This window comes from Corvus moneduloides, chromosome 1 (genome assembly GCF_009650955.1).
Source record: "Corvus moneduloides isolate bCorMon1 chromosome 1, bCorMon1.pri, whole genome shotgun sequence".
Lineage (NCBI taxonomy): Eukaryota > Metazoa > Chordata > Aves > Passeriformes > Corvidae > Corvus > Corvus moneduloides.
Window position 1 is genome coordinate 89,310,449 of NC_045476.1, and position 12,719 is coordinate 89,323,167.

Here is a 12,719-nt window from a genome sequence, read left to right on the forward strand (position 1 = left end):
CATTATGCTTCATAAAAGTTGTTTCCTCATCTGTTTCAGAAAACAGCTTCCTTTATTTTGCATCCTGAACTTCATTACACTACCAAGATTCAATTCCTTGTTTAATGTTTTTACTATCTTCATCATTTCTACCAAGAACCTCACTCATTGCCCAAGCTGTACAGTGGCCATTATTCCCAAGGCAAGCAGAACAAGAACCTTGACCCTACCACAAAACCTTTCCAATCTAGATGTAAAAAAATGGACAGTGACATCCAAGGAAACAAAATGATGCTGATCAGCGTGCCAGGCAATCAAAACCCAGTCATTTGTGCTTTGTAAGGCGCAGGCCTTTGTGAGGCTTTTTACAGAGTTCTCTGAAGAACCGTGTGGCTGCTGTGAGGATTTTTATGAAGACCATTATGCAAACATAGGGGAAGGCAAGGAAAGAATTAATGCACTCAGCTGAAAAGTGATGTGATAACTGTAATAGGTTGGAGATGGCATCTTACTGAGGAAGTCAGACACAAAGCAGTTACAGGTACCAAAGGGCCCTCAGAAACAAAATCAAGTAACTTTGGCTTCACTCAATAGAGAGGGGGCAGACAGAAAAGATGCAGAGTTTTAACTATTTTTAATCAATATAAAATAATCTGTGTAAAAACAGTCAAAGCCATGCTGCAATTAACTTCTTTCAATATGCACAAGATAGCTACAGAGCCATCTGACAGTTCTTGCATGAAGGCCTGTAGAACTAACAACAGCATTAGATTCTCAACACACAAAGGGGATACACAATTGAGCCAGTACACACCTCCAACCCCTCCAGTCAAGACCAAGGTCAACACAATTTGTGGTGGAAGAGCGCACACACACACACACACACACACGCACACACACAGTCTTTCCCACTTGAAAAGTAATAGGAGCCCACACCATTCTGCATCCATCCAGCACAGATGGAAGCACTGGTACAGTGCTCATCAGCTGCCTCAGAAACAGCCACTTAACTTACATGCTTACTTATCAAGTTTCTATGCCGGGGAGTACACAGCACACAATAAGGCAAACCACTGAAATTTAGAACAATGTATAAAGGACTGTTATTTAATTTCTGTTCTCTACAGCCTCCATATTCTTCCAAAAAAATGTGTAAAAATAAGGAGTGAGGAGATGAGATTTCCGAAAAGTTCACAATGGACAGTTCTGGAAACAAATTTCACCTGGGATCTGTAAAGCAGTGCAAAAGCCAGAACAACAGTTGGATTTGAAACCAGTTTTCCATAAAAAAAACCAAAAGCAGATAATGTAAGCTATATCAAAATATCTGCAGTTCACATTGCATGACTGGCCTGATTTGATATTTTCTTTCATGACTTGTAAAATACTAGTAGTAAGAAACCGCACAAAGGCTTTTTCTTAATAGATTTTAATATTAAGACCAGTTTGTCTGGATAAAAACACAAAGTTACAAGTACCTTGTAACCAAGTACCAAATTTTGCATAACGCACAGTAGTGCTCGCAATATTTGAGTGGCAAGATCATTTTGGAACTGTTTGTGAAAGGTATGTCAAAAACAGAATCTTGGCATAAGTAAGAATGTATGTTACCAGTGAATTGATTATTGTGAAAATATATCTGTCCCACAATGTACACCACTATAAATAATCAAATGCAGTATTTATGCACATCAAAAATATATGGGGCGAATATATACTCAGTTTAGCATTTAATCAGCAACAGTGAATGAAAGAAATATTTTGGCTATTTTTCAATGATTTCATTTCACTGGAAATTTCCTAATAAATCACTCCAAAGGGTAATATTTGTGGTTCAAAACCATCAGGACAACAGTAATTCTGTAAAATAGTATGGATCTGAGAGTGACAGCCCAATCATCCTGCCACTACATTCAGATGCATTTGGCTTGTGCTCACTGCCTTAGAGCATGAGTCCAGACACCAAAAATAAGAACTACCACCATCACAGCCTGGATCACATTAGCTCATACCATATCAGATTCTCAAGTATTAATTATATACACACATGGTAAAGTACAGAATACTGAAGGGGAGTGTACTGAATAGCAAGTTAGATGTTCCATCAATTTTCTCATTACTGCAATGGATGTTCACATTTTCCGCATTGGTCCAGGAAAGAGACTGCAATCTAAGCATTGATTTGATGCTACTTAAAGCTCTGTGATACTGTTATGGATTTTCTTTATCTACATAACCCCCCACCCCCACACATTACTGCAAAAGAACTCTTATCTACATATAGAAATAACACAGACTTGATTTGGTGGCTCCTGTTCAACTGTGTTCTTGCAAAGAAATCTGCTAACTTTTCCTTGCCTGTTTAATAGCATATGTATTTCCCTGCCCCTCAGGGCCATAAATGGTACATGATAAATCACTTCCTCAGTATTATTCCCATAAAAATTCACAGTGACCAATTCTGAGAGAATTTTTTTTGGTTGGGTTTGTTTTTTTTAAAAGTAATTGTGCAATATAAAATTCATACTACAATTTTCAACTTTGGTAACTTACAGAAAAAAGATTTCAAGCTCTTTAACTAAGGATCAGGTCAGGATGTTGCTTACACTATGCTTTTTGTGCTGTGCAAGCACATCAGTTAAGGTTCATCCCTTTTCTTGAGATCCTGAAAAATTCTAGTATTGATAAGAAATTGGCTACAATTTAAGTTGTAAACCTATCTAATTTTAATTGGTACTTTTAAATGCTTCCATCACCTAGCCTTAGTAAATTTATACTTACTGTTTCAATTAATGAAATCCTGATCCCAAAGCAAACACCCACCTACCCCCTTCAAACAAACAGAAAAATCCAGCTGAGCCTCAACAAGTACATCTGAATTCTCAGAAGAGGAAATATTTTCTTGATTTAACAGCAACTGTACAATATTACAAACTCTGACACATGAAAAACAATCAGGCAATAGAAAAATGTACAACAGCTTTGGTGTTATACAAAATAATAAAAAAGACTGGACAGCAAGATACATAGTTCATTATGTTCTCACCACAGCAACTTCATTGCTGACTGTAAGACAGTTATTTACTTTTGATATTCTCTACGTGGCCTTTCCACTCATGAAAAATCATACTGTATTACTACACTAAGAACTGTTATGAACAACCATAAAGTAAGCTCCAAATTTTATAAAAACATCTTGCCTCTTTGCACTATTGCTTTGTGGCACATTGTCAACAGAACAGCAGTCCAAAATAAAGTGACAACTAGATTTAATAAATTAATATACTTTTTAAAGATGTACAATGCACATTCTTTTTAATCCAAGGTTTTAGGGTGTCAGGACACTTCTATATACACATATACAGACCTCAGACAGCATTTATAACATCAGAAAATGCAGATAAGAAACAGAGCCTTAACTGCTATCTGAATGCTACCAACAGAAGCCAAAACACTGCTGAGAGTATTATTGGGAGAGATATCCAAAGACGAGAAGAGTCTATGAAAAAAGGACATGTAAAGGCAAAGGGAAGGTCAAGATGTTTAATATGACCATCTATTCTTGTGAAGACTGAGGTGGAGTTGTTGATGTGCCTGGTTTGCCAGACTTCCGTTCGTAATTCACAAGTCGTTGTCCAACAAGGTACCTGGGATTACAGTAAAGCCAGAAATTAACACAAGGTAATACTATTTTGTAACACAAATCCACTCTATCTCCTTTGCTGCCAAAGTCGTTTTTTCATTTAGATAAAAAGTTATTCTATAAATTATAAAGGAAGAACTTCAGCTGCTGCTTATCTTGCTTAAAGAGAGAGAAAACACCCTGATGCTACTTCATGGAAAGCTTAAGGGGTGCAAGATTCCTTTAGTGTGATATTGAAACAGAATTTAACTATCTCATCAGCTTAACAGTTTTCATACCTTTCACATTATTCCTTTCTTGCTCTGTATCATTGATTCACACTTTTTGCCACCTAAATTCCTTTCCATGCTCCATGCTTCCTATTTGCATGCTAGTTCTATGTGTACAAGAACCCTACACACCTATGAATTCTTCCCCTAAGATCTGCCATTTCCTTTAGGAACTTTTTCACCACTGCTCCTTTTCTCACAGTACCATAACCAACAACCATCGCACATTCTTTGTACATTCTAGAATATCACAAAAATTTGTGTATGTTTTTAAAATTTGTTACATGAAAGATTTAATTATGCATCTTTCTAAAGCACAAATCTCTACTGGCTAGCACGACTGTGTCTGCTTACTTCCTGAAATGAGACAATTAAGTCATACAAACTTCTTGTCTACAAGGATGTTATTTAATAAGCTCATTTAATATCAAACTAATTTTCACTCAAGATATATATTCATAGATTTGTGTACCATTTATGTGTCTTATTTACACAAGAAAGCAACTTGCTACATTAATGGAAGTTGCAATTCAATCCACACTCTGCCTGAAAGATACTAACAATTAGCTCTAAACCCATTTGTAAATACAAACACCAGCTATACATACTACAGGAAGCCAAATATTACAGAACACACTACGAAGGCAGGTGGGGAACAGGATACAAATCAGCTGATCAACTAAAAGGTGCTAAAATAGAAATTGCTCTGCCAAGAGTTTAATTTTAGTTACAACTCTCTTAATACTGCCAGATGCTATTAATTTCACATTTACACCAAACAACTTATCAGTCGCTTCTTAACATTTAAGATTCAAAGAAGTCTATTTTAGGTTTGACTCCTTTTGTAGTTACTGGAAAGCAAAACTCTTGTAGGACAACTCAGGATATGAACACAACAAACTCATTTATTCCTTTTCAATACAAAAGAAGCCTAGGAAGATTAGTTGTTAATCTTCTTAATAACCAATAAAAAAGGTAATAAGGGTAACACCAAAAATAATGCAATAACACAAAAAAAGGTTAAACTAAGCAAGATAACCAGAAAATAATAGAAAAATTATTATTTTTATCAGGCATCTGAGTAATACAGAGTAATAATCACTAAAAACATCAGAAAACCATACAAAATTTGGTAAGGACAAACTATCAAATCAACTGAACATTCTTTAACAGGTTAGTTGGACAAATGAGTAGGAAGAGTAAGAAAAGGAGTTATGCAGAAAAGGTTGAAGAAATGGTTTTATAAGCAGCAGCTTGAGACATGATTTTAACTTCCAGATATGTTGTAATTCATGACATTCATTTGTCATTTAAGACTACAGAGGAGACAAACAGCTTCATTTGTGGGAAAACACACTCATGTTAGACATGGAGGAGTGTTTTCTCTTTATGAAGACAGTCTATTCCTGTGTTTATCTTCCTGAACCACAGATAAAACATCTCCCAAGAACAGTTTGTCTTAAAGAGTCATTTGTCTAGAAAACTTCTTAAAACCTGTTTTAGTCCTAGGAATCTACAACACCTGAATTCAACCTGAAGTTATCATAATATAAAGGGGAAAAATTTAAAAAACCCCACTGTATACTCACTTGTCATTCTTAATATGTTCATAAAGGCGCTTGAACTGGCGGACTTGGAAGGACAGAATTCCCATCAAAACCACCACCATAAGCAGAAAAGGATAAATCCGTCGCTGAACTAGGTTCTGCATTTCAGCAGTAACTCCTACAAAACAAGACACAACCCTTAGATATTCTAATATTGCTGAACTAACTCATGTATTTCTGCTTCTGTACTTGCTTCCATACTTTTTGTTATACTGTAACTTCAGTAGAAGGGCTGTGAAATAAATTATACATCCAGTTACATCAAAGATCTAACATGACAGCTGCTGTTCTTTTTAATCTGAAGCACTAAGAGTGGAAAGTTTTCCATTAACAAGAGTGAAAATCCACAGTAGAAAAAATAAAGGGCTTATCAGTTCTTTTTGCTTATTAACTTCTGTTTATCTGCTTACTGACTTCTCCTTGTATCAGAAAAATCAATGCAATAAAAGTTGGCATTCAAGCAAGACCGAAGAATAAAATGGGACTTTTTGAACATGTTGCTAACATCAAAACTAACTAGTAAAAGACAAGTGTTGATGAAAAAGCTCATCATCAAATTATCTACCTCAATTATGAGGAGATAGGAAAGTCTGAAAAAACCCTATATATTTAAAATTTACATTTTAATACTATTAAAATCTCAAAACAAACCCAGGATTTTCACCTGTTCTAAGCTTCATTTAGAATTTGACAAGTCAGAAAAAGATGGCCTCAGCTCAGTATACCTCCTAGAGGGACTAAAATCAAAGGCTGTTTGTCTAAAGAAGAAATGCATTAATCATTCCTTTCCCAAGCTAGCTAGATACCTAAAATGCACAGAGCAGAAATCAGTGTCTCCCCCTCCTCTCACGCTCACAAGAGGAAGAGGAGGGGCAGACACTGATTTCTTCTCTGTGGTGACCAGTGATAGGACCCAAGGAACAGCCTCAAGTTGTGTTAGGGAAGGGTGAGGTTGTATATTAGAAAAAGGTTCTTCACCCAGAGGGTAGTTGGGCACTGGAACAGGCTCCCCAGGGAAGCAGTTACAGCACCAAGCCTGACAGAGTTCAAGAAGCATTTGGACAATATTCCTGGAATGTGGTGTGACTCTTGGAAGTCTTTAAACATTTACATTTGTTGGCAGAAAAGGTGTTTTTTGTTTGTTTGGGGTTTTTTTTTTTTTGGTTGTTGTTGTGGTTTGTTGTTTTGGGGTTTTTTTTAATAAATTAGAGCTTGAAATTTTATTTCCACAAATATATTTACACTGCTGTAACCCATCAGATGATAAAAAGGTATTCTGAATGCATACATACCCAGTAAAGGTACAACACCAGAAGCTATGATGTACGGTACACACAGGGAAAGTAAGAGGACAGAGATTACGGGTGCTGCCAGTTTACGGATGATGAAGTGTAAGTCAATGTTACGAATCCCATTTGCATATACCTAAAATGGAATAAGTTAGATCAATCAAGAAAGCCTTGCTTTACTTACAGTAATAATTACAAGGTTTTACACAGTTCTCCTTATGAAAGGAAATGGGTGTTCCCATGGCCACAGCTGAAGAAGGAAAAACTCTGCCAATGTACATTATGAGGATTCCAGAAAATCATTTAAAGAATGCCCAAGAGACCAACTTAATCCAGAACAGAGCTGTGATTCAGTTGCAGGAATGCAAGAGACCTTCTGAAAGATCATTTAATAGAGCTGTGGACAATGGTTTTATGGGTGACCTGGGATCACTTTGGGCTGTTAACTTCCTAGAAGAGGATTCTGTCTGTATATGCTAATAGAATAAATTATTAAATTTGGTAATGGGCAGAAAATAGGATCTTATTTTGTACTTGGAGGGGCAGACTAGAGCCTCTGCACATAGAGTCTGTGCCTGAAAAAAGGCCTCCACAATTCTTAAGCTTCTGCAGCTGCTACCAGAAGCTAAGGTCAAAACGTAACCAGATTAAGCATGGGAAAAGACCAGTTTTGAATGGCTACCAGCTACAGCTAAACCATGGCCTCTGCCCCATAGCCTGGAAGGCTCAGGAGAATGTGCAAACAGCCAGTGGAGAGCATTCAAAATGGAAGAGGGAGCCGTGGTATGCGCAAAAGGTACTCCCAGACTAAGACTATATTTCTGCAGTGTGACAGCTGAAGTGATTTAATAACTGGGACTATGTGCTAAAACGTACTCAGGAGAGGCACCTTGTGCACCACAGGCATCACATATAGGGCAGGGCTGAAAAATTACCTTCTGACAAACAACTGAGATACTTCATCGAGATGACAACCATGGAATTTAAAGCTTATAACCAAGAAAAAATGCTTCTGACAAAACAACAGGCCATGTGACTGAACTGCTCAGAGAAACTGTCCTGTTTTGCTTAATAATCAAAGGGAAACAGAAATGGTGTCATTCATCTCTACTGATCTATGAATGGGGTAATCCCCACAGCTGCAGAGAAGGCGAAATTCTATGTTCTCAAGTTGTGGATAATATCCAATATTTGGACAAGTATTTGGACACATGGACTTAATCTGAAGAAATAATGATGTTTCTTTCTCACTTTATTACAAACCTGATAAAAATGTCTATATGTATACACAGCATTTTCTTGAATTCAGATTTCTGAGTTTGTTTTTTTACTGTTAAGTGTACATTAATGGATTAGGCTACACAATTTAAAAGGTTTTTACAAGACTATTGGAATTTTACTCAATTACTCCATTACTGTAAGAGTAATTATACAGATATTTCACACGGACAGTTTTTCCCTACCTGTTCAATAACAGTTTTCAGCCACCACTGGGGACCCATCAGTGTTATGGCAGCAATTATTTTGGCATGCAGAACTCCAAGGGCCCAGTCCTAATTTTGTAAAAAAATAATAGTGTTAGCATTACCCTACCTTTAAAAGGTCAGACAACCAGAAGCTTTAAGAGCAATGTGTTAATATTACTTATAAGTGAAAATATAATTACTTTTCCATTTACATGGGACATTGATTCAAAGAGGTGACATCATCTGCAAATTCCTACGAAAAAGAGGATGCTCTCAAGATTAACTGACATCTGTAAATTTAGCTCCCTGGGACCAGGAAAATCACTACCACTATTAAACCAAGGGCAAATACAAAATAAAAGCATTAGACTTACTTAAAGCAATTGACTATCATTCTGGTACAACTAATTTACAGAAAAGGAAGTTAATTTCCTTTCTTTATAAAAGAATAGAAAAAAGACATGAAGATGTTCACACGCATCAGGAAACAAGTTCTTTTCCTTCTTTTGAAGTTTAATTATTCCCAAAACCCTACCTGATGTAAGGAAAGCTTAAAGCAAGGCAACACTCTTCACAGAAAAAGTCACAGTATTCAGAGGAAAATTTATGTTTTAACATAAACTGCAATTATTATGGCATGGAATTAGGACAATGTAACTACTGGCTTCTAGTAAACATTTCACATCGTTAAGTCCATCCTTTGTGGATTACAAGTATTTGTAAGAGATTTGCAGTAAAATCCACCAAAGAAAGTATGCAAAATATAGGCTGATAAGGCAGAATAAACAGCTACAGAACTGCTAAGACTTAGGACATCATAGACTAATTAACCTTCTTAAACTGCTGGGGAAATACATTTTAACTGATTACTTAAAAAGATAACTTTTGTTAATGTCAATTCTAAAAAATCTTAAAAATTGTCACAAAAAAAAGCCAGTGTTAAAGTTGATTCATGTTTATTTAAGGATGTAACCTTTGTATAACTCTCTTCTCTTGCGAAAAACAGAAATCAGTCTCAATTTTGATAGCTCCTTGTTGATTTAGAACAAGTCTCAAATCCCACTTATCCTGTATTTTGAAGAAGTTCTGCCACATGAAAATAAAGTTTTCAGTATACTTCTTTTAAAACTTTTAAAGGACTAATACGCAATAGTAAAGAATTTTTATAATCTCTAGCATTAAAAATTCTTTCCAAAGCTGTTGGAAGCCATGATCTGTAATCTACCACTGTAATTATATTATGTCCTGATTTTCTGGTCATCTACTCAGCTCAAAAATACACTTGGATTTTAAAATAATGGAATAATTAAATTAGTAGTCAAATTCTTCTTTATATTATGGCTTTCAAACATTTGGATACTGAAAGTAAATGAAAGCTTGTCTGTGGGCAGCTTAGAAAGTCACTGACCCTGAACACTTTCTTGTTATTTAGTAATGGAATTCTAAATGTTTTGTGTTATGGTCCCCTCAGTTGGGTTTCTTTGAGTTATGACTTCTTTCATACTTCAGCCTAGGTGATGGGAGCATTTGTCATTCAATCCACTGTACCTTCATTTTGTCTCCCAACTTGCAGGACAGAAATTTGCACAAAACAAAATTGCCTGAACCTCTTGCTGCATAAGTGTATGCAGAAAGCCTTCCAAAACAATCAGAGTGCATACATCTGTGCATACATACAGATATATATATAGATATATATATATATAACTTTACAATTATGCTACTGAAAACGTAGCTGATCACTGAAATGCGTCCTTTGATGTCATCTCACAACAGTTCACCTTTTCACAGTTTAAATTCCTCAGCATGTCCTTTTGCTTCAAATAATCCTCACATCCAGACTAGCTGCCTTTTCTCTGTCACACACTAACATACTTGTGGAAAATGCTCTGAACCACCGAATCCACATGAAACAAGGCAGCCCATACTCCTTACATCAACAGCAGCAAAAGAATGGGAGCAACTGACCTGCCAAGGATAGAAGAGAGGTGTTTGATCCAAAGGAACTCTCAAAGGTGCGACAATGACCAGTTCAAACAGAAGACCGAGCAAAAGTGGAACCACACCAGCGAGCAGTATAGCCACTATCAGTGTCTTCATTATCTAAAAAACCCAAGACATTTCATTAATGTGTTTACCAGAGGATTCTTTGTTTGAACTCTAAAATGTAACTTAAACTACATAAACATACAGCCCTGGTGAAAAAGCCCCAAACCTACACAGACCTCTATTTCATGCATATACACCCCTAGAAGTAATTTTTACTACATACATAGTTTTGCAATGCAAGTTTTCAAGATTGGGTCCTATTCCATGCCCCTCCAGAAAAAAACATGACTGTGCCTACTAGTATTCATATAGCTCTAAATCATAAAATCACCCTTGACTGTTATCAATAGGGAATACTATCCAGTGGCACTTCAATACATTGGGTATTCTTATATGTTGGGAAATTGAAGAATTTTTCCAAAACCACCAATTTTTCTCTGGAGCAAAACAAACCTTAAAAATTCAGTCATTACAGAATATTTGACTTAAAATTGGAGAACTCAGAATGCCATGCTTGAATCTTTATTTATTCTGGAATTCTCTTAATTTAAATGCATCATACAAAACTAGCCTGACTTAATTAATATGCTAAGGAGAAGGGGCAAAGAACAAGTAGAGATTACGTTTTAGATCTGAATTTTCTTAAAGAAGCTAAAAGCAAAATGATGGACGAGGTATTTGGGAAACATGGTAGTACATGAAGAGCAGTGTAACAATTCATTAAGCACATTAAAATGTCCATAACAAGATACCATTTATGCTATTGATGTTTAAAGGAAGTAACAAGAAATCTACCATAGAAGTCCTCAAAATCAAAACCAAGATAAAAAGGTGGGGTATAAATTTGTTTTCATGCTGAGAATCTGTACTCCTCATAATTAATATTTTTGATGAAAATATCTTTTATTTGAACAACACAAGTTCAACAACTGATAAAGATCTTTCTGAAAATATGCATCAAGCTACTTTGTAGAGACATGGTCATCATCTATCAGCTTTATTAGGTTTTTTTCATTTAATAATTTCACGCTACTAAACAAGTAAGTAGTTAAGCTTCCAGGTTTATGCAAAAATGTAAATGTCTTTGAGAACACATAAGGCATGGGATAATAATACAATATATTTGCCTTTAAAGGAAAACAGAGAAATATATACATATATAAAAACATATATACACACAAACGTATTTACATTAATTGCCTTCCAAAAATAGTTAGCCTATGCAATGGGAATGTAAGCTGCAAAAGCTTCAAAATGGTCTGAAAAGGAAAATGTAGAATACATGACAGAAGAAAGCCTGCAAGCAAAAAATTAAACAAGTTCCATTAGCTAATTTATTGATAATTCAGTAGAAATTTTTCTCAAAACTCACCATGAGAGACCATTCTTTGACCTTCTGGAAAATCACTCTACGACCCTGTGGCATCCAGGCAACCAGCACTGTCACTGCTCGGATAGTCAGCCAACACACATAAAGACCACAGGCAGCTGTGTACAGTTCATGGATTTTGGCAGTCCCCGTCCAAAAGGACATTAACCACCGGCCAGTGAACACTGAAAACACAAACACTGTTAAATACAGTAATGCTTTTGGATTTATTAGGGAAGGATGCCTATCAAAAAAATATTTATCAAATTTATCTGAAATACCCCTGCACAAATATTATTAATCATAAAACAGTTCTTTTGGTACTATACCCATAATGCATGAATGTGTGAAGCACTACGCAAATAGCTTCAGAAATGATGCCAAATAAACACAGAAATCCTTTGGCACCTAAAATTTCTTTATGACAGCAGCGTGATCTGAGCTACAGCAAAACAAAGCACTGAATATTGCCCTGTTCAGAGCCTAAACACTGATCTTTAGAACTGCAAAAGGCAATCATGCATTAGTGCATAAGCTTGAACTTAAAATTGTATGAGCTATCTTTGGGTTGTTTCACTGCCTCACATAATTTTTAAGACTTACTGATGGGGCTTCTGAAGCTGTCTGACAAAAACGGGAGACTAATTTGCTACAGATCATTTCTTAATAGTGTTTTCATTCCCTAGTATTACAGTGGAATTATTTTATGTCCTACTACTAAAACAATCACAGAATTCATAACTTTGATCTCAACACATTATTGACTTCAGGATCATTAATACAAGAAGGTATAAATTACAAGGTATTACAGCAGACAGGTTATGAAATTGAAGCTGGTTAACATGGCTTCATTTATTACAAATTATTTTAAAAAATACCAAGTGCTTTTGATTTGAAGCACTTATTCAGACATTTTAAAGTGATATACATACACTTCACAAAATTTCCTAGTGACCTGTCAAGATCACAGAATCATAGAACATCTCAAGTTGGAAGGAACCCCTAAGGATCATTGAGTCCAACTCCCTGCTCCTCACAGGACTTAATA

General features: G+C 35.8%; 1 protein-coding gene across 2 annotated transcripts in view; it reads right to left on the reverse strand.

Moving 5' to 3' along the window:
* Window positions 1-596: 596 nt before the first annotated feature.
* The window catches only part of MARCHF6 (membrane associated ring-CH-type finger 6), a 45,652-nt gene continuing 33,529 nt past the window's right edge, over window positions 597-12,719 (reverse strand). For both annotated transcript variants that reach the window (XM_032118018.1, XM_032118010.1), the window contains exons 21-26: window positions 11,675-11,856; window positions 10,222-10,356; window positions 8,251-8,340; window positions 6,791-6,923; window positions 5,481-5,616; window positions 597-3,626 (exon numbers count right to left, since the gene is read on the reverse strand). In XM_032118018.1, the coding sequence (XP_031973909.1) occupies window positions 3,536-3,626; window positions 5,481-5,616; window positions 6,791-6,923; window positions 8,251-8,340; window positions 10,222-10,356; window positions 11,675-11,856 (767 nt within the window). In that variant the 3' untranslated portion in view covers window positions 597-3,535. The remainder of the gene's footprint in view (window positions 3,627-5,480; window positions 5,617-6,790; window positions 6,924-8,250; window positions 8,341-10,221; window positions 10,357-11,674; window positions 11,857-12,719) is intronic.